Source organism: Cibotium barometz, chromosome 26 (assembly GCF_041138505.1).
Source record: "Cibotium barometz isolate CiBa-2024 chromosome 26, ASM4113850v1, whole genome shotgun sequence".
In the NCBI taxonomy this organism is placed as follows: Eukaryota; Viridiplantae; Streptophyta; class Polypodiopsida; order Cyatheales; family Cibotiaceae; genus Cibotium; species Cibotium barometz.
In genome coordinates this window covers 29,141,487-29,167,385 of record NC_141071.1, presented here as the reverse complement: position 1 = coordinate 29,167,385, position 25,899 = coordinate 29,141,487, and the positions used below count along the sequence as shown (strand labels likewise).

At 39.9% G+C, this 25,899-nt stretch overlaps 1 protein-coding gene across 6 annotated transcripts in view; it reads right to left on the bottom strand.

The window, feature by feature from the left end:
- Positions 1-7,163, bottom strand: part of LOC147623850 (uncharacterized) — a 73,442-nt gene extending 66,279 nt beyond the window's left edge. For all 6 annotated transcript variants that reach the window (XR_015269222.1, XR_015269223.1, XR_015269224.1 and 3 more), the window contains exons 1-8: positions 6,874-7,163; positions 6,647-6,767; positions 4,866-5,030; positions 4,447-4,521; positions 4,256-4,327; positions 3,019-3,090; positions 2,877-2,948; positions 2,621-2,692 (exon numbers count right to left, since the gene is read on the bottom strand). Coding sequence is in view for 3 of the 6 variants with exons in the window: in XM_086820488.1 (XP_086676614.1) it covers positions 2,621-2,692; positions 2,877-2,948; positions 3,019-3,090; positions 4,256-4,327; positions 4,447-4,521; positions 4,866-5,030; positions 6,647-6,767; positions 6,874-6,946 (722 nt within the window). In the remaining 3 variants the exon portion in view is untranslated. The remainder of the gene's footprint in view (positions 1-2,620; positions 2,693-2,876; positions 2,949-3,018; positions 3,091-4,255; positions 4,328-4,446; positions 4,522-4,865; positions 5,031-6,646; positions 6,768-6,873) is intronic.
- Between the last annotated feature and the right edge of the window lie 18,736 nt (positions 7,164-25,899).

Genomic DNA, 25,899 nt, shown 5'->3' with positions numbered 1-25,899 from the left:
CTGAGTCCACCTCCTAGAGTTTTGAGGATGCTCAGGCTTCCTCTCAATGCCCTGAACAATATCCCACAAATCCTTGTGGATGAACCAGATCCGCATTTGAAGCTTTCAATGGGCATAGTTGGGTCCTTTCAACTTGTCATCCTTGTTTGTAAAGGTGGGAGCCATTTCCATAGCAACAAGAAATACAAATCTCAACTCTCAAAGACTTCTCTCAAGTGCTTTTCAACGAAGCGAGGCTCCAGAACCAATCAGCCCCCTCTCAAACCTGAGAGAGGAGGAGGCTGGACAGTAGCAAAACAGTCCAAGAAACCACCAAGAACCTCCTACCAGAACGGTAGGGACTCGTGGAGGAGGAAGGAGATATACAGCCGCTTATCTGGCAACACCACATGCAAGAAACTCACAACAACTGATGCCGGAGCAGAAAACACAGCCAAAACTGCAACTCTTACCTCTGTAGAAGAAAACGCAGCTAAGAACCTGGCCGGCTTGCCTCTGTAGGAGAAAACGCAGCCAAGAAACTGGCCAGCAGCAAGAAGAGGGCTGGCTGGACCAGAAAATCGAGCAGATTAGGAAAATGCAGCCGCTGCTTGGGACTGATCTGTAGCCATGAGGAGCTAGGGCAGAAAATGCAAGGCACAGAAGAGATGGCGGGCAGATTTGCAGTAGATGGAGCAGCCTGAACCTAAGCGAATGATACCATGTTGGAGAATGCACAGGCGGAAGCATAAACAAGACAAGAGAGAGAGTAAAGAGAGCTTGTGGACAAGATCACCTTTTATATTAGCTTGAAGCTTTACAATGGCAATTGGCCAGCAAGGATGTTGAACTTGTGCAAGTGATTGGATGAATGAAGTGAGAAATGGGGGAACTCCTTATATAGTGCATGTATGACCTGGCCGACTACACTAAAGCAGGCCAACCAGCTCACGACCTACTAAATCAAGGAGAAATACATAAAATGCCCTGAAATAGGTACAACCCCAAATACACTAAGATGCAAAAATTCTAACAAAAAGAACTATGGGAAAGCACTTATAATAAAGGCAGGGCTAAGTTTAGGGCCTAGGCTCCTATATAAGTGAATCCAAGGCATAATTCGAGGACACAACCGTCTAGTATGACTCGTAGCCTAAGGCCCAACAGGATTGCTCACTGCAAGGACACCTGCAAGGTGTGGCTTGGTGATATGGGATGCCAAGGTGGGGGAGCTCTACCCCCAGCTCGAGGGTGAGTCCGGATGGACTCTATGGCTCGGAAGAGAGCCTGAAGCCTTACTCCTAGGTGTGTTCCATGTCAGATGATCCTTGGTCAAGTCTTGGACGCGACTGAACAATAAAACCCTTGGACCAGTTGGCCATTATGCATCTGGCAAGGAATAGGAATGTCTTGGGTACTAAGACACTAGTCCAAGATGGAACTTAGCTATGTGCAGCACCCTAGTCAACAAGCTAAACTTTGCTCTTCAGTCAGTACTTCTCAAGCGGAGTGCAACTACTAGAGTCGTGGAGGCTTCTGGTAGAAGCCATAGTTCACTGTATCCACGTGGTAGTGTGTATTGATTCTAGAGGAGGTATTTCTCACTGGCTCTGGATATCTCTGGATGGTTCTGGATAGCTGCGAAAAGCATTGGACTTGGAAGAGACCGACACGGCTCGTTGGTTTCAGGTAATTACATGTCCTGAGGAGCCCCTTCTCTTGGATGGATAGGCTGGTTAAGTACATGTACAATCCTATAAGGCTAGTTGGCGAGGGATATCATGTCACCTACTCCATGGAGAGGTGCGGGATTGTGACCTCTTGTGATCTGTTCCTTGAGCCTTTGTCTTGGATGCTTCTTTGTGCATTAGTATCCTAGGGGATACACACTTTGGGTCAGGTACTAATACACACTTTGGGTCAGGATTGTACTCTTGAGATTGTTCTCTGGGAATAAGGATCCCTTTACAAGTTTAAGGTTGCCACTATGGACTACTAGATTTACTTTTGGGAATATGGTTTCGTCTTGTGGGTGGTGACATGATCTTACATTGGTCACTTTCAGCATGGTCAGTTCTCTACCTAGTGCTTTGTGGATGTCGATAACTCTTGGCTTATGCAGGACAGATATCTCGATATGGTTTTGGACTTATGGATGATATGACTCCTCTTACATTTGAGGACAATTGTTTTAGCAAAAGGGAGGTGATGTCACCATTTTCAGAATTTAAGAATTTTATGCATTAATAGCCATGTGTGAACCCTCGGATTGGTCATGAATGACCTTTAACTTGCCTTTAAATAGGGATTTTGATAGCAAGTCGTATTCAAGTCAGCAGCCCGCCCTTTTGTGGCCATAAAAAGTCATCAAAAATGTCATAAAAATGTGTTCATTTTGTGCCCTACCATTGGTCCATGTCCATGCCACCTCTAGGTACATAGATACATGTATGTATGCATACTTACGTATATATATATGTATGTATGTATGTATATGTATATGTAAGGTAAGACCGAGAATGGGTCTACACATTGTGTGATAGAGAAAGTTGCATGAGAAGTCATATGGCAAGTAAAAATTAAATTGTCAAAGATGTCATTAAAATCCTAGTGGAATGTAATGTGATTTATTTCAACTCACATGTTTACCATATCGTTCAGATTCCCTAACTCCTTTGGAAGGCCTCCGTACAAGTTGCAATCATGAAGATTTCTGGAAAACCATTTATTAAATTTTGGTTTTTTTAAGGAGTAGCAAAACCAATAAAACATGCAAAGCATATCCTACAATTAATGCTCGGATTAAATTTAAGGAAAACATGCAAAGCATATCCTACAATTAATGCTTGGATTAAATGTCTAAGAAAAAAGAAATAATATATCTTATGGAGGCTTACAAATATCTTAATTTGGCAAGGTTACCAAACTCAGGAGGTATTTTTGATTGCAGATCGTTGTTCCACAAACTCCTGCATGGCACAATCAATTAAGATCAGCTGCATTTTACAACCCTTAGCCATGAGATGGACAAATGCTTACAATTCTTCTAGATTGACCAATTTACTAAGCTCTTGTGGTATTGGTCCTATAAAGCTGTTGTTGCCAAGATATCTGCACACACACAAAAGCAATACTGTCATTTCAATCAAACAAAGTTTAGAACAAATATGAAGGTCAAATGTGTAATCCACTTAGTTATGCTAAGTGAAAGTTATTGTTATTCCTAGTGCTTTTTGCAATGAAATATTTCAAATTATTGAAAATCCCTACCTTAGGAGTGGACAATCTCATTATGGTATTATCTTACAATACATTTAACAAAATTCATAGAATTTTTTTTCCCACTGCCTTAGGCCCAAGATTATCCCCTAGTTACTATTTCTCACTGCCCGTATAGGCGCTTTTTTATCTGCCCGTAGGCAATGCTGTCAAGGAAGCACCATGTAGGGTTTTAAACCCATGACCTCCTAGTCCTAGACAAACACCTCTACCACTTGAGCTATCACCACATTGGCTACAAAATTCATAGCTTAGTAGTGGACAATTTCATAATCACTTCTTAGTTTTTTCAAATTTTTAAAAAAATGGTAGTTATTAAAGTCTTACAATATATATAACAAAAGTGTAAAAGAGCACCATAGATTTAATCTATGTCAAGATTGAACAAGCAAAGCTTTGTTGTTTTTTTTTAGTGTTTTTACAAACCCTATATTTATATGCCTACATGTGCCTTAGAAGCTCCACTTGTAATCATAAGTACATATTTTTAAAGAAGTATCTATAATCAATAATAAGTGGCAAAAGTTGAAAAAAATAAAGTGCAAATTTCTCCATAGGCAAATATTAATGCTTTACAATGAGGATTTGTTGGGCTTTTCAAGTCATCCTTCAACATGGCGTATACTAATCCTTACATGCACCTTTGCATGCCTTCCATGGGATAGAAAGAAAGAAAGAAAGAAAAATTCATTGAAGCCTTAGAGGGACCAAAATGACCCATCAGACCAATGATGATACAATATGTGTGACTAAGGACACTTATGATGGTACAACATGTCAAAAAACCATCATAGGACCTCTTCCACTATGCGATCCAAACTCGTGGATTCTAGAATTCATGTGTTACCATTTATTCAATGATAATAAACTAACACAAATACACTACTAAATTCACATTTATTAGAATATAGTTGCTATATTGTGCACATGCTTTATTACGATGTGCACATTACTTACTGCATAACTATTGTTAACAATATGTTCTAAGCATACTTACAGATATTTTATCTTGGTGAATTTTGAAAGCTCTTTGGGGAGGGGCCCTGATATTGCGTTGTTGTCAATCCTCCTGAAGTACAAAACAAAGTGCAAAAGACTTTGGAAGCTATATCATACTTTAATGATTTGATTTTAAGATTAGATCATTCTCTCTTTGCTAGTGTAAAACTCTAAAAGTTATAGGCTTACATAGAGATAAGGTTGGTTAGGTTGAAAAGAGCTATTGGGAATGTATGTAACTCAATGCGATTAAAGCTAATGTTTCTGCCAAAAAAAAAAGGTCAATTTGATTTAGTGCAAAATTGACAAAGACATACAAATTTAAACCTTTGAAAATCATGTCTCATGTTACAACCAATTTTAATTTAGCTAAAGCAGCCTCACTATAGTAGAATGTTATTTTTCTTGAAGTTCATGACCACATCAATTTAAGTGCTAAAAATACATTCAGAGCTGCATTTTTGCATTAAGACTATGCTCTTACTATGCAAAATATTAATAAAATGAATTGCAAACTTACAAACTATTTAGGGTAAAACAAAAAATATGAAATGCAATGATTCACTACTTCAAAAGTATAAAATAGTGAAAAAGAGTAGTAGACATACAAACTTAGAAGGCTCGAAAGAGCTCCAAGTGGAGAAAGGTCTCCAGAGATCCGATTAAAGGGTGGATTTGAATTCCTTGCATTGCTTAAATCCAAGCTTGTGAGATGCTCAAGATTGCTAATCTCACTTGGTATTGGCCCAACAATGCCACTATTGGATAGGTTCCTAAGAATGTATTAGCACAAAAAAGTTAAGACATTGAAATCACCATCATTAGTCCCCTCTTTGTAAGAGTTTGAAAAGTGAGACTTGTGCACCTTAAAAAATCCATAGCAAACACTATGTTAATTCGAAACTGAAGAAATAATCTTTAAAGAAGACCTCCCATTACCTCGTTTGACAAAAAAGGACTCATTCACAAGAGTCAAAAGGAGCATCTTTAAAGAAAAAGCTTCTCTTGTTTATTTCAAAGAGAGAGAGAGAGAGAGACACACACAGAGAGAGAGAGAGAGAGAGAGAGAGAGAGAGAGAGAGAGAGAGAGAGAGCTTGGTTTTTAAGCTTTAAACTTGATAATCTTATATTTTATTAAAAATTATGAAAGAAAAAAAACTTGCTTTAGCTTCATATCAACAATAGATGATCTAAAGTTTAAAGAACCCATATTCATGGATAGAAACATCTACCCTCATAATGAGGACAAGCATACCTAGAATCATGTAAGCTTCTAATAGTTTTGGAAGTTTTAGCTTTGGTCCATTATGACATTGATGCCTCCCTTTGCCAAATTAGTGCACTTGCACCTTGTATAAAACTAGGTGTAAACTAATGCACATTCCCAATGTATTACATAAACTCCCATTTACAATGTCCTAGGGTAGGAATTGGATAGGGAGTGTGAGATTTCTTAGTGCCTAGACACTAGATAAGTAGTGTTTTACAGCGCTCCCCATTGGAAAGCGAGGCCATTGTAGCATGAGAAGGAGCTTGAAGAGACATTTGAACTAAAAAATTTGATAACCAATTGAAACATGTAACAACCACTTGAAAGAGGAGATCATAGCCCTAAAACCTAGTGCTGTATTCATATGTCCAAAAGCAACAAAGCATAAAAAAGTTTGGGAGCTTGTATACCCACAACATTGCCTTTTCATCTCCCATTAATTTTTTAATATGCCATACTACAAAACTCTCACAATTTCCCTAACCACTTTCTATGTGGAAGGGATCTTAGAGAGCCAAAATACAAACGAGTTCCATTCATGACATGGAGATGTGATGGGTTGTAAGATCTACATTATGACTTATTATTTAGAGGTTCTTATTAGGAAGTTGGTATTGATAATCATACACTTCATGATGTAAATTAGAGAATTGACATTGACATTAATACACGCCATTTTATCTTATGGGATGTGAGATCAAAATTGTTATATGTTAGAAAGGTTGTGCTTAGCTAGAGTGTTAAAGTTCACCCATGGTATGGGATGTGAAACCTAGAGTAACACTTGGTGTGAGGACAATATGCACTAGAAAAGTAGTGCTTGATTGGAGAGTTAGCATTCACTTGGCTCTATTTAATGTTTAGTGCCTACTAGTAGACTTTTATTTTGGACTATTGTAATGCTGCTTAATTGGGCAGTTCTCTCTCTCTCTCTCTCTCTCTCTCTCTCTCACACACACACACAGTGGATAGAGATGATTAGGCACTTCTCTCTCTCTCTCTCTCTCTCTCTCTCTCTCTCTCTCTCTCTCTCTCTCTCTCACACACACACACAGTGTGGATAGAGATACTTAATTTGATCACTGCATAGAGAAGCTTTGAGATTTAAGAAATGCTCACAGATAAGCTACTCGCTGATTGCCGTCGCATCCGACTCCCTCCCAGTTTTTGCAAGGGTCATCGCCCTCCCAAGACGAGTAATTCAGCCCCCACGCTTTCTTAGCAGCCAGCAAAGAGGCGCCTGCTTGCTTATTGTCGGCCGGACAAAACAGCGGTCGGAATGATGAGAACCCAATTAAGTTTTAAAAAACCACCAACAAATCTAACGCAAATCAACGTGATTATACCGTCAGAAAGCGCGCTTGCAGAGGAGATCCAAGCGACTGCAGCAAGCAAAGCCAGAAGCGTTGCCGTGCCCATCCACCCTGTTGAGGGGGTTAAGACTGCAATTAGGTCGTGCGATAAGCGTAAAGTGAGGTTAATACTGATGTAAACAAGCTGAGCCACTGTTGGTGAAGGGAGAGTATAAGCTTAAGCTGACACTAATGACGTTACGAGCTATGGCGGATTTGGGGAGAGACCTGCGAGGATGATGATGATGGTGATGATAACGAAATGCAATATAATATTGTTTGATAACGTGGGTCGCGAACTGCAGAGCATATATATTATAATTTACAGATATCGTAACGTCGAGGCTGTGGATGTCGATAGTTTATGATTAAACTCTGTGTTGACTGTCGACAGAGTAAGCGTTTTCCGTAACCCCAAGGAAAAAGACACTGGATTCACATGTACTCTCTCTTCATTAAACTAGGGTAGTTTCACATGCCGTCAACGGAGCCTGGACCTACGTTAGAGTACTTGTTGTGGACACACGCATCTATCCATACCTAGAGTGCTTGTTCCAGACACACGCATCATGTTGTCTTGTCTTGCTAGTACAAGTCGCTACCAACCCTTACATTCAATGGTCTAATAATATCTACCAGTCAAGTCACTGACATGTGCCTTGCCGCTCCCCCTCATGAGCCACCTCGTGGCGGTCGAGCGACGGCTCGTGCATTTTCAAAATAGTGTGCATAATATAATGTGGACGACAGCGGGGGTGCTCGTTGCCTACTTGGCCAATCCAACTTTTAAAAAAAAAACCATCCCTTTAGTGTATTTCTGAAAAGAATTGATTCAAATTTTGCTTGGCCTTGAAATTAAAGATTGAGATCTTACAAATTTTAGTTATAAAACCGATTCATGTGCAGAGTTTTAGTGAAAATACACACCTTTTTACAAAAAGTGGGTGAGGGCTAAAAATAAATTAATCTTAACTAATGAGGAGGGAGTTTTCCCTTCTCCCATCAATTTATGAAGGATATTTTAAGAGTTGAAAAAGTAGCTCAACCTATCTTTTCCCAAACTGTGCCTTATGCAAGAATAACCATATCCATATTGTTGCACATAGAAGAGCATATCCATACTCTCTTCAAATATTAACATCATGATCATCATATTATTTGATGCTGATTCAATAAATGCTTTTACGATCAAGTTATGATCCATTAAAGTAGACATAGAATTCAACAAGGAATGTCTTTGTCTTGTTACATCTTATTGCTACCCTTGACAACTTTCCCAAAAAAAGGGGAATCCCCCCACCCATGCCTCATGGATGAGGAGTCTCCTATGTCCATCCATAAAACAAAAACAATCGAGGCTAGTGTGCAAATGCCCTTATTACAACATAGGCATAGAGACTTCCAATTGGTTGGCATCGTCAAAAGTTTTCAATGCAAGAAATGTGTGTATGTTTTCACGAAGACTACTCCCCCAACCCGTCCTTTGGATGGGAGAGGCTTGGATACCATAGAGTAGACTTTAAATTTGAAGACCATTTGGCACTCACACGGAGGACTTTGAAGAAAGCATCAAAATTGGTATACTTGTATATCAAGGCATCATGATTTGCATATATATCCACCAAAGGAGATCCTCAAGCACTTCGTTTTCTTTGAACAGAGCACCAAAATTGGCATACATAGACACATGGAGAGAGATGTGTCCTCTTTTATATATAGTAAGAAGTGGCATGACCTCGGTATGACCCATCTCTGACGGGAAGTAGCCATCTAATGAAACATAAAATTAAAAATAGAAAATAGACTCCTAAGCTTCCACCAAATCTATTTAAATATAACCTCATAAAGATTCCCCCTAAGCAATGGAGTAAATAGAATGTATCAGCAGTGACCTCGTAGAAAGGACCATGCTGCCATTAATCTGTGGCTCTCTCTCTCTCTCTCCCTCTCTCTCTCACACACACACACACACGCGCGCAAAAATGCATAGCTCTCCCTCCATCTTTCTCTCTTTGATCTCTCTCTCTCTTCTCCACATAATAAACAGACCAACGCAGTCTCTCTTTGCATTTTCTATGTAAAGAGAGAGTAAGACTGAGAGAGATAAAGCGTAGGGGGAGAGAGAGAGAGAGAGAGAGAGAGAGAGAGAGAGAGAGAGAGAGAGAGAGAGAACTCTCTCTCTCTCTCTCTCTCTCTCTCTCTCTCTCTCTCTCTCATGTTTATACACGCACACAAAATCTCTTTGCTTATGTGAAAGCTATTGACTACCCAAAATATACACACATATGTGTATACATACATGCAATTATGTGTATACATACATGCGGAGACAAAAGAATATAGAGATGCATATACATACACACATGCATGCATACTTTAGGAATTGGCACACACATAAACATATATAATATATATACATAAACACATATATCTACAATGTCTATCCATATATACACACATACATATATTTATGTTTTTGTAAATATATATACCTGTTCGCATACATATATACATTATATATACTCATTCATGTGTGTGTGTGTGTGTGTGTGTACATACACACACATGACAATATACAAGTACATCCATATGTACCCATGCATAGAAGCAATCAAGTATACATACATGTATATGCATATTTAACTTATCCTTATGTAAATGCGTATATAAGTGGGTAAAGAATCTATATTTGCACATATATGTGAACATGGTACTCACATAGACTACCTATACATATGAACAACATCTATCAATCAATCAATCTATCAATCTATCTATCTCTAGACATACATAAGTACAAACATAGCATACCTATACCTATACACACACTTACTAACCAACATAAGTCCCTTCTCCTCCGAGCCCTAACCCTACTACTAAATGCTCTCTTTACATAATCTATATCACCAAGGCTGAAAGCATCTCACAATTTTTGTGTTTTTTTAAAGTGTTTTTCTTTTGAAACATCGGGTTTTTCTCTTTTTTTTAGTGTTTTTTTGAAACATAGGGTTTTTCTCTTTTTTTAGTGTTTTTATTTTTAAACATAGTGCGATGATTACGTATCTAACGAAAACCACATTTAGGTCAACCAGAGTCTAGACTCGTCCTCTATAAAAATCCAATATCTTTTGAAAAAAGGTTATACTGTGTTACATAATAATTAGTCCAAACGCACACAGGTACCCTTGATTGATAAATTAAAACAATATACTCCACTCATTTTCTAAATAACACAATTAGTAATCTTTCGTTAATTGTCATTCCTCACGGTTCAAAAGTGCCAATGGTTTCTCTAAACTTTTTTACTCTTGCTTTGATGCTAGGACATCAAGGTTGGCATTCAAAAAAGTGCTGCTTATGGGAATTCTAATACAGTCTCTCTCTCTCTCTCTCTCTCTCTCTCTCTCTCTCTCTCTCTCTCTCAGCCTCTGTAAGTTTTGTCGTGAAGCAGTGATGGTAATTTTATCCAACATGAGCTGTCGCATGTTTTAAATTTTATCCAACATGAGCTGCCGCGTGTTTTAAATTTTATCCACCATGAGCTGTAAGGTAAAAAATACAAACAAAATAGAAAGTAGGGGCCACTACCCACCAACATCATGGTCCTCCAATAATGCGGGAGACCTATGGAGAACTTAGTGAGCACTATCCATATCTCACTTAAAAATGCAAAACAAAACAAAATTAAAAAAGAACCTTTCTGACTTGCAGCCTACGCCAAACAAAATATCACCGAGGTAGACTCTCCCAAACCCTCCCTCTCCAATGAGTATGTCGCATAGCTCTTACACGAAGGTTTCACCCCTAGTGAAGCTTTGCCATCATCTGAGCTCAGTTTCTGGATTTTATCTGCTTTAAATTGCACTCAATCTAGACAGAACAACAACCCCACACACGAACACACCAAAAAGAGGGGGCCTCTCTCTCTCTCTCTCTCTCTCTCTCTCTCTCTCTCTCTCTATATATATATATATATATATATATATATATATATATATATATATATATATATATATATAAGCTTCAATCAAAGCATTGCAAACAAGTCCAAAGTCTACATGCATGTATGACAATGACTATAATCAACATGATGAGAAAGATCAAACACAACCTTCTTCTGCGCACAAAATTTGTGGCTTCCTATGTCTATGAGGGGGAAAGGTATAAGCTTCACTTGCGATGCTCAATGGAGGAGGAAAACTTGTGCTAAGACTATTCTAGGCTCTAGCAAAAGACGAAACACCATAGCTGTGATGGTCTACCTAGTCTTAAGTTTCTCCTCTTCCTTGTTTATGTGTCCTTGTCTATGTGAAACTACCATTCTTAAAGAAAGTGCAAACATACACACAAAACTTTGTGGAGGTGTGCTCTGCCTCCAGCTCTCAGCCTCTTGCCACCTCCTCCTCTATGCCATCACGCTCTCCAACACCTCCACCTCCCGTTGACGCCTGTGATCTCCCACCATCCACTACATGCAAGAGCTAGTATTTGTATAGGCCATTGGGAGGGGCGTCTAGGTGCAAGAGAGAAAAAAGAGATGATGGCATCTATCGGGTCGTAGGTAGAGAAGGAGAAAGGGTCATTGGGTACCCTCTCTCTCCACATTCAATATTAGCGTGCCAACTTGCCAATGCCATTATTTTTTTCAAATCTCAAATGAATGTGTCTCTCACTCATCTTTGGCCACCCTCATTCTTTTGTGACACATGTTGTGAGAGAGTAAGCCCGATAAGATATATATATATATTATAGAAGGAAGCTCCACTGACTTTTTGACACACAAATAGGGCATGTTCTTTACACCACCATATCTATCAAAAGTCCCAACACACTCTTTTTGTTATTGGGCACCATGTTGGATTTTGTAGAAGAAAGAGAGAATTTCCTCTAATACTCCCACACTGTCGACATTGTCTGGTTTAATCTAGCCAGGTGTCTTCTTCAAGTATATATAAAACTATCAGCTAATATGCTATCTAGCAAATTTTCACCAAGTTTTTTTTCTACTTGTGTATGTTGTAGTGACCATTATATAAAAAATTTACAATGCTTCAATAAGAGATAGCATTATTAGTGAACATGTTTATCACTTTTTATTATACATGATGCAATTAAGAAAGAGTCAACTCCACTATAATACAAAATTACGCTTGCATTAGGTAAAATCCAAAATCGACAAGCTTATGATTTTTTGCAAGATATGCAAGAAATGCTTAAACTTGCAATGTAGCAAAAGACATCGAAACCTTGCATTAGGTAAAATCCAAAATCGACAAGCTTATGATTTTTGCAAGATATGCAAGAAATGCTTAAACTTGCAATGTAGCAAAAGACATCGAAACCTTTCATTGATATGAAATCGATCTTATTTCTATCCTCCAAGATCATTTTTGTTAGTGCATCCAAGCTAGGTCCTTTCATTCTATTTTGCCACTTTTTGTAACAAATCATTCTATTTTGTCACTTTTGTAACAAAAGCCTCTTTCATGCATGGAAATATCGAAGCACTACATAAGAGCAATTCAAGATATGTGTAAGAGATTTGGATACCTTTCCTTCACATTTCATTCTTAACAATGATGATAGTGACATCTACCAAGCTTATGCGGGCCCATTTAATTTACCAAGTGATGCTTAAAACAACTTGAATTCCTTCTTTAATTTATCCACATCAATCAAAGGTCCAAACTTCCACTATCCACAATCTTTTAAACTCTAAAACAAATGAAATTGTTCCCACAATTATTATAAACTTCTGATGCAGAAGATACATACTCAAATGATTCAATCTAGACAAATATTTGTCTAAGGTATTTTGGCTTCTACCACGGACCTTATAATCCTTTACTAAATTTATCCTTTCCACAATCACATTGGGAGAAATTCGGGCTCCAAATGGGCCCTTTAATGGCTTAAGTAAAAAAACAAGTACGAGGATATTTTTGACATATGTAGTAACTATGCAACTATATTTCTGACATAAGTACAACATGGAATTAAAAGATGTTGATTTCAAATAGTAGCTTTTTAAAAGAACTCAAATATATCTTCGGAAGCAAACTTAGTATTATGAAAACTTCTAGTTTTCAGCGCAATTAAATACGCTTAAGTTTTATTCTAGTGCATTTTCATAAAGTTATGGTGGTTATAATTAAGCAAGTTTTCCTAATTCAATAACCACTCTTCTCCATTTGAATTTCCCTCTATTCAAATCTTCAATCTCACAAGGAAGCCTCTAAGCTTTCACCTGAATCTCCTCTTTCCTTATATATTATTTATGCATGGACAATAATGAAGAGAGATTTGGCTTTCTCCTGCCTTTAAGTGGAACCAAAAAGTCATATTTGCCTTCATTGATTTTCTATACTCGATTATTTTGCTACAGGAAGTGTTATTGAAGTGTTGCTACAGTGATCAATGGAGGTATGGCATTAATTTTTATGCTATTTGAAATGCAAGTGTATGAAATTAATGATAATGATTTACTGTACCATATATTTTTGCAAAGAAAGGAGTTAGTTGCAATTCCAATATTGTTTTGTGGTCTGTAGAACATCAGAGATAATTTTGAGAAGTGATGTATACATGTGGACCTGGATAATGAGTATGCTCCGCTGTATAAGAGAAGAAAGGCTTCTAAGGTCAACCCTTATGTAATGCAACAAGCCAAGGAATTAGGGAGAAAGCATGTTGATATATGGGTGGAAGGATCAATTTACCCACCTGATCCCTTGACCCAACAACCACCTAAATTTTCAAGCCCCTAACTTCTTTGATCAAATATGTTTGTGAGGGAAATGCAAGCTTGCTTGGTTACACAATAAGAATTGCTAGTCAGATACAAAGTGTTTGGATCAAATATGTTTGTGAGGGCAATGCAAGCTTGCTTGGTTACACAATAAGGATTGCTAGTAAGATACAAAGTGTTTGGATATCATACACAAAGGATGCTAATGATGAAGGAAGCTGAGATCAAGCAGTTAAATGCTCAATTGTCTAACAAGAAGAATGAATACAATGAGTTGGTAGAAGTTATTCATGCACAACATTTGGAGCACCATGAATTGGATTTTTTTTAAAGGATCTAGAGGCCAAGAACAACAAATTAGAAGGGGTATTAGAGAAGACAGTCAAACATGGGCCCACCTCTAATTTGAATGCACGTGAACGAGTAAGAGAACAAAGATCACTTACTGCATTGTCTAAAAATAGTGGAAACTACAAACGCTGTATACATGTCGAGACTGATAAGCTTGTTATGGCTCACCCTAACCCTCCTTGAAACACATCCGATAAGAGATTACATGGTAAACCGCAACTATTGCGAGGATCTTTCCAATGGCCGAGCTCGTAACCCTTGAGGTCTCCAAGCTCTACAACTCCTTGAGGTCTCCGAGCTCGTAACCCTTGAGGTCTCCAAGCTCTACAACTCCTTGAGAAGGAATCCCACCGCACCTCCCACGAGCGTTGTCACACAACCACGTTGCACTACGGATACTCATCCCTCCTCTCACCTCACTTCACTCACACACACTCACTAGCATGCATTAGGGAGAGAGATTAGCAAGAGGATTAGCAAGAGCAAGACTCAATTGCACAATGGGAGAGTATGTTGTATTATGAGAGATATTCACTTATATACGTGGCCATAAGTGTTCACACTCACTTAAACTATGGCCAGTCGGGCACTTAGGCTCATAAGAGGCCTAATGCTATTACAATGACTACTCTTATAATATATTCATGAAGTACATCACTTAGGACTTCATCCTAACTTGCTATCACATGCTCTTGAAGCGAGAATCACCCATAAATACTCTGTCACACCATTACTGGTGTCTGTCCAAGTTGTAGCTTTGGACACTATTGCTTCATATCTTTAATGTATGACCCTTTGGTGTATCTATCGTTGTTATGGGCTACCATACCTCCAAGAGGGAACTCAACACATTCACCTAAAGGATGAGCAATAGATCACAACTGTCGTAGGGCACTTACCAATGCTTCAAACTTGAGTCCCTTGAGGCCTCCACGGTCACTTGTTAAGATTCAACCTCCAAGATCCACCTCCACGCTGTCATCGTAGAGTCGCTCACATCATCACATAAGACAATCACTCTCTCTCTCTCACTCTTCCACACATAAGCATGAATCACACAAGCATAGAAGAGAAACAATGCTAGAATTCTCTCTCTCTCTCTCAATCTCAAGACACAAGGGAGAGCTCTCTATATCACAAAGGAGATTGTGTCTTTTCATTATGAGAAAATGCCTTATATACATTTGGCCCTTATTCACACTTGGGCACCCAAAACTTACTTACTAGGCCTTGGGTGGCCAATATCTCATAATGTATAACTTTTATAGTGCCGTTTCATGACACTTATTAATGTCCTCAATTGGAGGATCATGTTTGTTAATCCAAAATGGGATTAACATCCCACCCTTCCTATTGTAAGTTCTATCCACAGAACTTGTTATACCGAGGTCTAAAGACCTGGTCTCACCGAACTCATGTCGGTAGAAGTTCCTTCTAGATTGGGGCTTTTTGAGTGTGCATCGGAATGTTGAGTGTGTGATCTCCAGAATCCTGTATCCACCATGTCTTCGAAAGTGATATGCATGTAGCCTGGAAGCATCGCAGTCAGTGGTAGTAAAGCATGATACCTCTATTGGATGGCCCTTGAACTTCAGGTGTTCTGCTTCATATCCATCATAGGGCTCCTTTGGTTGGTCTATCAGCACCACCACCAATTTTAAAAATCTAACACTAGCCACAATTGCGGGGTCTGGAATTCTACGCCATCCATGTAAGCATTTGCTGTGTTTTCTCCTTAATGTCTGAAAATGTTGCTGGTAAATATTATGTTTTTTTACAAATTTCAACTCATGCAAACCTATCAGTGCATATTTGGAAAATAAATATGAAGATCTCCAAAGTGAGAACTCTTTTAAGTATTTGAGTCAGCAGGTGAGATTATTTCCAAGTATTCCCCTTTCCTTTGTTTCATTAAGATTTTGTTATTCAAGAAATGTTTGTTTGATAGGTACCTATTCAGCCATACTCCACATCTTGTGGATGGAGAGTTATTGCCAATACTTGGAGATTTATTGAAATGAAATATCGAATGACTACATTGATTGTAGGTTTGTAGTACCTTTATACTCTTCATTTTAGCTTTAATTTCAGTTTCTAATTAAATGTTTTTTGCACTTTCTAGATGCATGACTATCCTTAGTCATGGATTTTGTGGGTTAGTGAGAAATGCATTTCTTGCATTCTTGAGAAAGCAATTACCTCCTATGACCTAGATTCCCCACTTCCAAAACAAAAAGAGAAGACACATAAAGCAAAGAAGTTGAAGAAGAAAGAAAGCAACAAAGGGATGCACCTGCATTCTGCCCTAACGCATGGTCATTCCCAAAGCCAGAAATTAATGAAGAAGCCCTCCTCCAAGCACACACCAAAGCACACACCAAAGGACAAAGGTGTACCTCTGAAGTTCTTTGATTCAAAAAAGACTTCCACTAAGAGTAGTAAGCATAATACATCAGAGGCTAGGGAAGCTCCAAATGCCATAAGGCTAGTGAATTTTTTAGCCACACTGAAGATGATGGATAGGTGGAAGGGGGGGCTCAAACATCCAAAGCTGCAGATACACAAGTTGAAGAGCCTAGAAATTCCCCAGTTGTAGAGCCTTCATCTAAAGAGGCCGAATTGGGAAGTTGTAGAAAACATGTGAGTCGCACCTTTTGTCTTCCTGAAATTCTAGCGATGTCCATGTTCTTTTAACTGGCATGTAGAGAGGATCTACCCGCACTGTTAGTGGAGTGCCCATATACACCTGGCCATATTCCGGAATTGCCAGGTACTCCTTCTACTAGTCTGGTTGTATGCCAAAGTCTTCGAGTATGGGGTGCTCTTCATTGGTGACTATTGTGGCGTAGCCACCTCTTGCGTGCATAGGGTTTGCTTTCCTCCACCTTCAAAAACAGTAGAGCTGATCATGAATGTAATGATCCGTATCTTCAGCAGATCAGCTAACTAAGGGTTTTCCAGCTTTGTGTGCCTTGCCACATTCGCCCATAATGTACCCTCTCCAGCCAATGGAAGTAGTTCTTCTAATTTAGGGCATGGAGCACGGAGAGGGTATGGCACATTGTGCTATTTTGTCAGAGTGATTTCTAAATAAGCTTCTGGCATGATTCGTCTTATGGGCTCAAATGGAGTTATCTGCATGAGGACTTTGAACATTAACTTTGGCTTCAAAAGAGGGTTACCAGCACGAATGAAACCCTCGCACTCTGCACCTGACAAAGATTCCAATATGGTATCATCAATAAATACCTCAATATTATCTTGCGGGATAGGATGTCGTACCTCTTGAGAGTGCCGTGGTGGAGGTGGGTGAGGTGCTAGTATCTCCTCGGGGGCAAGAGTGTTAGTAGGAAAATCTATCTCTGGAGGATTGAAAGATGAGAAAATGCAATCAGCTTGAGATGTGTTAGTAGGTGGCGTATTAGGATATGGATTAAGTAACTTACTAGTGACATTAGAATAGACACGGTAAGTTGATTTTGAAAATGAAGAAGAGGATTCTTCTTGACCCTGACCTATGCTAGGGGGTGGGTGGCTAGGCTAATGAGACTTAATAAATTCTTGTAAGTCTAGAATTTCTTCAAAATTGATAGTGGGATATTCTATGTGGGTAGCATCAAAATTGCATTGTACATTTGTTAGCATGGCTTCTAAGTGTTTGCAGATATTAGAGTAGAGTTTTAGAATCCCAAAAGGATGATATAATGTGGACTCACATAAATTTAGATGCTGGTGAGTGTTATATACTTCTAGCCACCCACCATGACTAATAATTCATTGGTAACTATGTGCTACTACCTCATAGTTGGTGGGCATCTCTGGAATGTCATCTGGGACAAACAGGTCTAATTTTTTGACAATGTTATCCAGAATTTCTGAATTTTGGAGAACTCAACACCAACTACGAAGGTTTAGCACTATAGGATGTAGAGGGTAGAAAAAGATGTCCTAGGGATTTGTTTAATACTAAGTCTACTCTCAAAATTCCCATTATCATGGTAGGATCAGCATCTCTTTCAGTATTTTATCTAATTAAGGTTAGTTCTCCTAGGCCTATATCTTTAGATAGATTAATGTCATACTCAAGTAGAGAGAGTGTTAGTGTAGATAAAAACAAGGTAAGAGTTTGAGGAGGGGCCCGAGGAGTTACTAGCAGTAAGCTAACCTAACTCGGCGGAGGTGCGCTCAAGGAGGATGTGGAGATCATCGCTAGAGGCTCCGGCTGCTAACTTCTATCTTGTACCGCCACCAGCCGATGCTCTAACTCTTGTAGGCGGGAGTCTGTGTTGCTAAAATAAGGAGGTTTGAAATTGATGTTTCTCTGACCATCCTTGCAGCATCTAATTCTTTGAATCTTCTTGTTGCATCTTCTTGGGCCCGCCTGGTCGTTGCTTCTCTTTCCTGAGCTATGGTAATCTGTTGGAGTCTTTGGGTAGCTAGCCTCTAAGTGTCACGTAGTTGTGTAAGCTGTGTCACTGCCTCTTGGTGTGCCAACTCTTTTCTTTATGCTTCGGCATGGCTTGCACTTATTGTTTCATTAAGGGCTCTAAGATTTTCTGCATGGGCCTTGTTTGCTTGTTCCCTTTCGTGCTGTAAATGGGTTGCCCTTTCCTCCTCTACCTTTAGTTGTGCTCTTAGCTTCTGGATTTGGCCTTGCAAATCTTCTTCTTTGGCCCTAGCATTGGCTTGGAACTCCTGTATTTGTTGTGCATGAAGTGTAGTGAGTTCCTTGGTGTGGGTGACTTCTTTCTGAAGCTTCTCCTTCGCTTGTTCTAATTTGGCATTGAGGTCCACATTGTCCTTGATTCTCTGCACTATTGTTTAGCTTAGGACCATGTTATTACTCTCCAAGGCGTTATACCTTTTCTCCTGCTCCTCCGTGGCCTTCAAGCTCTTCATGATGATGAGATCTTTATGGGTCGCTTCAGCTGCTTCCAGGTTGCCTTTTAAATTCTGCACTTGTGTGGATGCATCTTTTACTTGTTTCCAGAGGGCGGCATTAGGGTCATAGAGCATGTGCATTGTTAGGAGGTGGCACCACCAAGCTTGCTTCGGCCTCCTGCCCAATCTGTGGTTGGTTGAGCAGCTCATCGAGGCCTTCCATGGTCTCCTGCAAGAATTGTTGATAGTCTATGTTCTGCAAGCAGCAGGGAGGCCAGCTGGGGTAGTCTTTCTTCATCTTCCAACCTTCTTCTCTTGCTTGGACTGGATGGCTCTGGAGTTCTTTGTCTTTTGCTTGCGTCAATTGGGGCCTCTGGTTCTTGTACTGGAGCTGTGGGGGCCACGTCAACGCTTTGTCTCTCCTCAGCCCATATTGGTGTTGCTTGTTCGAGCGATGTCTCTGTTGGCGTGTCTGCCAAAATTGACTCTTTAGATATGTGAATATTAGTTGCACTAGGCTTATTGGATGAGTAATTCGTTGTAGGGGATCCTGTTTGACTTGTTGTCTATTCAGGGCCTCTTAGTATGTACAGATTTCCTAGGCCACTTCCACCTCTAGTCTCAGTGACTCAGCAGCTATATCTGGCAGCATTCCCCTCATCTTCTTATCTATTTTCTTCTTGCGCCTCTTCTTGATCTGCTTCATGATTTCCTTGGTCTCCATCAAGATTGCCTCATTAGGGAAAATTTGGACTCACTTTTGGGCCTTTCAAGCTCTTTGAGATTCTAGGGAATATTCCATAAGGACCAATGAGGGTGAGGCATCCGTTTTACAGAACTTTTAAGGTTACTTTTTGGTGAGGCCATAACTTAAGCAAGAAACCTCCAAATTTGTTGGAGGTTGGTGCGTTAGAATCCTCTCATCAAGATCTTTCCAATGATATGCTACATGATATAGTTTTGAGGTACTATTGATAGAGTTATCCACGATCCCCCTTTTCATAATAGAATGATGATTTGGCATTTCTTAGAGGGCACAAAAATGAGTCCACATTTTCCCTAATGGCACTTCTTGCATATCTTTAGCTGTTAGTGTGGGTTGGTCTGGTAGAAGTGCCAACTGCATGTGCTCCTCTGGTTTGGGCTCCTTGAGAGGCCCTTTTGCTACGTGATTCAGAACCTGTGTGAGGAGGTATGGGTTACATAATTTTGATTGGTGGGCTTTTAAGTAATTCTCCATCTTCTTATGGACATAGTGTGCCCAATCGTCTTCTTTCTCCTCATGTGCTTTTGCAATCTTGTTTAGGCTGACCTTGTTGTATCTATCCACGAGCTTCACTTGCAGCATCAAGGACATGGCCCTGCAAGCTTTGTCCGTAGCCTCATCCTCCTGGATGGTTTCATACTCGGCCCCATTCGAATTGTACAAACTTTTCTTGAGCATGGCATCCAGAGGCATCTTGTCAATGGAGTGTGCATGGACCTTGACTGCTGCTGCTGCGAGTGGAAGTTGTAGAGCATCACGTATGAGATCATCCTGGGATGAGGAGTTACTCGGTAGTGCCATCTTCTTTGGTGATGGTTCCTCTTTTGGTCCCCTTGTCGTAGGTCTTGAGATATTCTGTGCATAGTTCTGTGTGTCGATACTTCTTGGGAGTATCTATGCCATCTTATCTAGACCAACCTTGTCCAACTTTGCTTTAACCTCGGCCTCCTCCACAATTTGTAGGCATTCTAGGGCTGTGGTACTGGAGGGCTACCTTTCCATGGGCCATGAGAGCTTCTTTGCTGATGATGGCCCCATGGAAGGCTTGGGCATAAGGGCCCAAAAAGTTCATCTTCGGGCGCTATGTTGGCCTCTTTCTCTGACTTGCTGGGGATCCAGTGGCGATGGCTTGAGTCACAGCTGGGGTCTCGAAGGCTTCTGACTCCAAGGCCGACATCTGGACATGCACCTCGAATTAGTCTACCGACTCGTGGTGTTGATATCTTTCTTTTCTTTTCTTTTGGGTAGGTTAGTTGGATTGAGGAGTTTGTTAGTGTAGGAGCAATCCTGGGGTGTGTTAATAGTCAGAGGAAGGTCGTGGCATGGAGGTGCATGGTTAGAGTGAGTTCATGAATCAACAGGCCGTGAAAAAGTGAGGCGTGAAAAGTAAACCGTGAGAAAAAGTTAGTCGATGAAAAGCTACGCGTGTGAAAAGTCAGGCCGTGAAAAGTTAAGACATGAAAAGTCTGGCCGCCGTGAAAATGTTATGCATGAAAAGGTACTCGTGAAAAGTCTGGCCATGAAAAGTCTGGCCACCGTGAAAAGGCAGACATGAAAAGTCTGGCCGCCGTGAAAAGGCAGACATGAAAAGTCTGGCCGTGAAATGGCAAACATGAAAAGTGTGGCCGCCGTGAAAAGGCAGACATGAAAAGTCAGTTAACATGAAAATGTCATACGTGAAAAGTCTAGGCGTGTGGGAAAAGACAAACGTGAAAAGTCAGTTAATGTGAAAATGTCATACGTGAAAAGTTTGGTCGAGAAAAGGCAGAGGTGAAAAATCTGGCCGTGAAAAGGAAAACGTGAAAAGTCAGTTAACGTGAAACTCTAGGTTTCGTGAAACTCTAGGTTTCGTGAAGCTGCAGGTTCACGAACTTGACTTTCCGTGAAACTGCAGGATGTTATTGTGAATCATTGATTATGGTTGTTTGTTTATGAGGTTTTTTTATTTTTTTATTTTATTGTAAAGATGCACATGTGAAGATTCTACGAAGACACTATTTATACTAATTAGGATGTTTTGTACACAAGATGTGATGAATTTTTGAAGATAAAAAATACAAGAAGAATAAAAAAAGAAAACGAAAAGAAAGAAGATCAAGCTCACACCTTGAATGGAGGTAGTCAAGGAGAGAATTTTGATTTTATAATGCTGCCATTGGACAGGGTGGTTGCCTTAATGAAGAACACCATGTGGCACTGCTTGATTGGCCCTTGAAAAATTACCGTTTCACGATGTGAATGTTTTTTTGAATTTTTCACGACGTGAACCTTTGTGATTTTGTTCACGGCATGAATGTTTTGGAAATTGTTCACAGCATGAACCTTTTCGAAGTTTGAATGCAGAAGATTGATACCTTCTCATTTTTTCCTTCATGCTCAAGCAGTCAAACATGCACATGATGAGTGAATGATACCTTGCTTACCTCGTACCCCATTGGTCACCCTTTGTTTTATTGCCACGAGAACCAAGGGATCACCTGGGCACTTTTGGGCATTTGTTGATGCGGATGTTTTAGCTCTATGTGAGAGTTTTTTATTGTTCCTTCCACCCAACTGAACAATGTTGTCACTGTGCCTTGTGGTGGAGGGTTTCTATATGTGTCTCCTTGCTGAACTTCTTTGTTTCTACCTTTAGGTTCCTTGTTCAGTTTTGTAACCGGAGTGGGTTCTTTTGTTCCTTTGGCAATTCCCAACCCATTTGACTAAGTTGTCTTTTTCCTCCACACAAGGGTTGGTGAGGTTCTTGCTTGAGCTAGGAGTTGATGTTGTATGCTCTTACCACCCTCTTTTTTATGATTTGAACTGCTTGTGGTATTAGCTACTAAGTGGGATTTGGGTACCCATATTGTCATATTGCCTTGGTAGTATCCTTGTGCGCGCAGCAGTAGATCCTTTCAGATCCATTTCTTATGGAACCTTTGAGGTCCCTTGGGATGCTTGGAGTCTTGCCAATCGGTTTGTGTTGGCAAGGTCTGACTTTTGAATTTTTTGTAGATTCTTCTTGTTGCCCCCTTCTCATTCATGGTGTTCTTTTTGTCTGGTTGATCTTGAAGTTGAATCTTGGGCACCCACTTTTGTGTATCCTAGATGTTGGGTATTGGGTGTGTAAGCTTCGCGAGACAGATGCTGGTTCTGTTTTCTGTGGCGTTGCCACTGCACTCACTATTTGTTCATCAGTTATGATGTGTTTTCATCTATTTGTCAAGTTATATAAGGGTATGGACATGGCCTTGTCACCCATGCTTAACAATGATGTCCTTTCTTTCCATTGGATATTGCATTTACTTGCACAGATCCAGGATCGTCCTAGAATCATTTCTTCTTCCATGGAACCTATAGGCATGGCAAACACCTTCCCGACCAAGGAATCATTTCTGATGGAAATGTTAACATTGAAAAATCCCTCGGCTTTTGTGGTTATCAAGTGAATACTATGTACTTGCGCATCAGTGGGTTCAAGGTGTGGTCTATCTAATGCTACCCATGTTTCATATAAGATTAAGTTATGACTTGACCCAGTATCTATTAATGCAATGCTTATTGCATGGCCTTTAACTGTAGTAAGTCCCCCCTTGAGTTGTGATGGCTCAATGTTTAGTTCCTCTTCATCCAAGAGAGTCAGAGAAGCCATGTTAACATGTATCAGTCTATTGTGCAGCAATTGTTTGGCTTTGGTCTCCCTAGCCTTAGCTTCTTCTTGAGCCTGCTAGATTTTTTCCTTTGCAAGATGTTTCAATTGTTTTAAGAGATGTTCCTGTAAGAGCATCTCTTGGGTCAGTGGTCCAAAATATTTTTTTAATTTACTTCCATTGACGTGACCCTCCATCTGGATGCCATCAATTGTCTCAATTCGAACAAACCCCTGAGGTGTGATCTCTGATACTCAGAATGGTCCCAGGCCTCGGTATTTGAGTTTCTTTTTCCTGTTGCTTCTTACCCCACACATAAGGACAAGGTCCCTCGTTTCCAGTTCTTTTTGCTTAAGGTTTTTATCGAACCAATGTTTCCTGCGTAGTTTTCAACCATGAGTCCATGTGATGCTATTAGCCTAGTCTCATCAAGCTTCTCTAAGTCGGTTAGCCTTTCAACTAATGCATTCTCCGTCAGACGCTCTTGTATGACAATCCTTAAGCTTGGGACTAGGTATTCCATCGGCATAACTGCTTCAACACCATAAGCTAGACAGAAGGGAGTGTATTTCATGGCTACCTTATATATGATGTTCGATACGCCCATAGGGTTGCTATTAGCTTATGTTCCCACTCTGTTCAACTTGCTTCCAAAGTTTTTGTCAAGATAGTACACAAAATTTTATTTGTACTCTCTGTTTGACCATTGTCATGTGGATAATAAGGTGATGATTTTTCAATGTACCACTAAGAATCCCACAAGTAACACCTCATTAATAAAATGTGAGCCACAATCACTAACTAATTCTAATGGGCAGCCGAACCTCGAGATAATTTACTCGTATAAAGTTTTTGTTGTTGTTCATGCATCAGCTCTCTTTGAGGCTCTGGCTTCTGCTCATTTTGTGAAATAGTGTGTGGCCCACAATCACGTATCGGGGCTTGGGATGAATGTGCCGCTATACTAATAGGTCCCAAAAAATCTATCCCCCATTTCTCGAATGGTTGTCTTACAATAATAGGGTGAGTGGCATCTTGTCCTTTTATTTTGGAATAGCAAAACCTTGACATTCTTCGCATCTTTTGATAAATTCTATGGTGTCTCCGAATAACGTAGGCCACCATAGTCCTGCTTGAAGCACTTTTTGAGCTGTAACTTCTCTAACAAAATGTCCACCTGCTATCCCTGAATGAGCCTCTTCCAATATGATGACGAACCCATCTTCTCTAATGCATCTTCTAAGCACATTATCTTTTCCTAGCTTATATAGTTCTCCCACAATCAGTTGATAAGGTGCAGCAAGCTTGATAAGCCATTGCATTTTATCCTTGTTCAAAGGTATTTCCTACGGAAAACCATAAGCTAGATAATCTAAGATTTCCTCACTCCATTTGGGTACCATGTCCAACTTGAACAAACAAGCATCAGGGAGATCATCATCAACACCAGTTTTGCTAGTATCCCATTTGGAATTCTTGACATGTAATCGGCTAACACATGCTGTGTTCCCTTTCTTACCATGACTATGAAGCCAAATTCCAATAGTAATAGCAACCATCATGTGATTCTCCCCGTGGTGCAAGGTTTATTCACTAGGTATAATAAGGCTTGATAGTCCACGAAAAATACAAATTTAATGGCCAAGAGGTAATGTCAATATTTCTTGATGGCATAAACCATGGCCAATCCTTCCCTCTCTATGGTGGTGTAGTTCACCTCCACATCATTTAGCTGATGACTAGCGAAGCAGACTGGATAGTCGAATTTAAACTCACCACGCTGGGCTAGTACGCAACTAATAGCAAAATTTGATGCATCAATATGCACATGAAATATGAGATCCCAATTGGGGAGTCGTAGAATTGGTGCGCTAGCCAATGCTTGCTTCAGTTCATATGCTTTTTGACATTCCTCACTTCATTCAAAGACAATGAGGAGCTTGTACAATGGTCTGGCTATTTCAACATAGAAAATTATGAAGCGGTGATAATACCCCACATGGCCCATAATACTCCAATATCAGCTTTACCTTGCTCTATCATCCGCGGATATACCATTCTTTGAGACAATGTGTCCCAATATCACACCATGTGTGACCCAAAACTAACACTTCAAAGGGTTCAGGGATATACGATATGATCGACATCACTCCGAACACTTTCCTCAAGCAGGCTAGATAGTCTGCCCATAGAGAGTGTGCACACAGATCATCAATGAATACCTCCAACCACTTTTGTAAAGTAATCCTTGAAGGCTGTGCACATCAACCGCCGTTAAAATGTTGTTGGGACATTGGTGATGCCGAAGGGCATAACTTTGTATGCAAATGTCCCCCACATTGTATTGAAAGATGTCTTGTGCTGGTCTTCTGGTGGTGCTATGGACACCTAATTGTAACCAGAGAATCCATCCAAGAAGTTATAAGCTTCTTCCCCAACCACTCTTTCCAAAACATGTTCCGTATATAGGGCAGTGGATAATGGTCTTTCCTAGTGGCTGCGTTGACCTTTTTAAGATCAACACATAACCTAAGTTTTCCATTCTTTTTGGCACTATACGATTGGTGACAACCAATCCATATGTTCAACTTCATAGAAATCCGTAGCAATGAGCTTGTCTATTTCCACCTTTACAATTGCTGCAT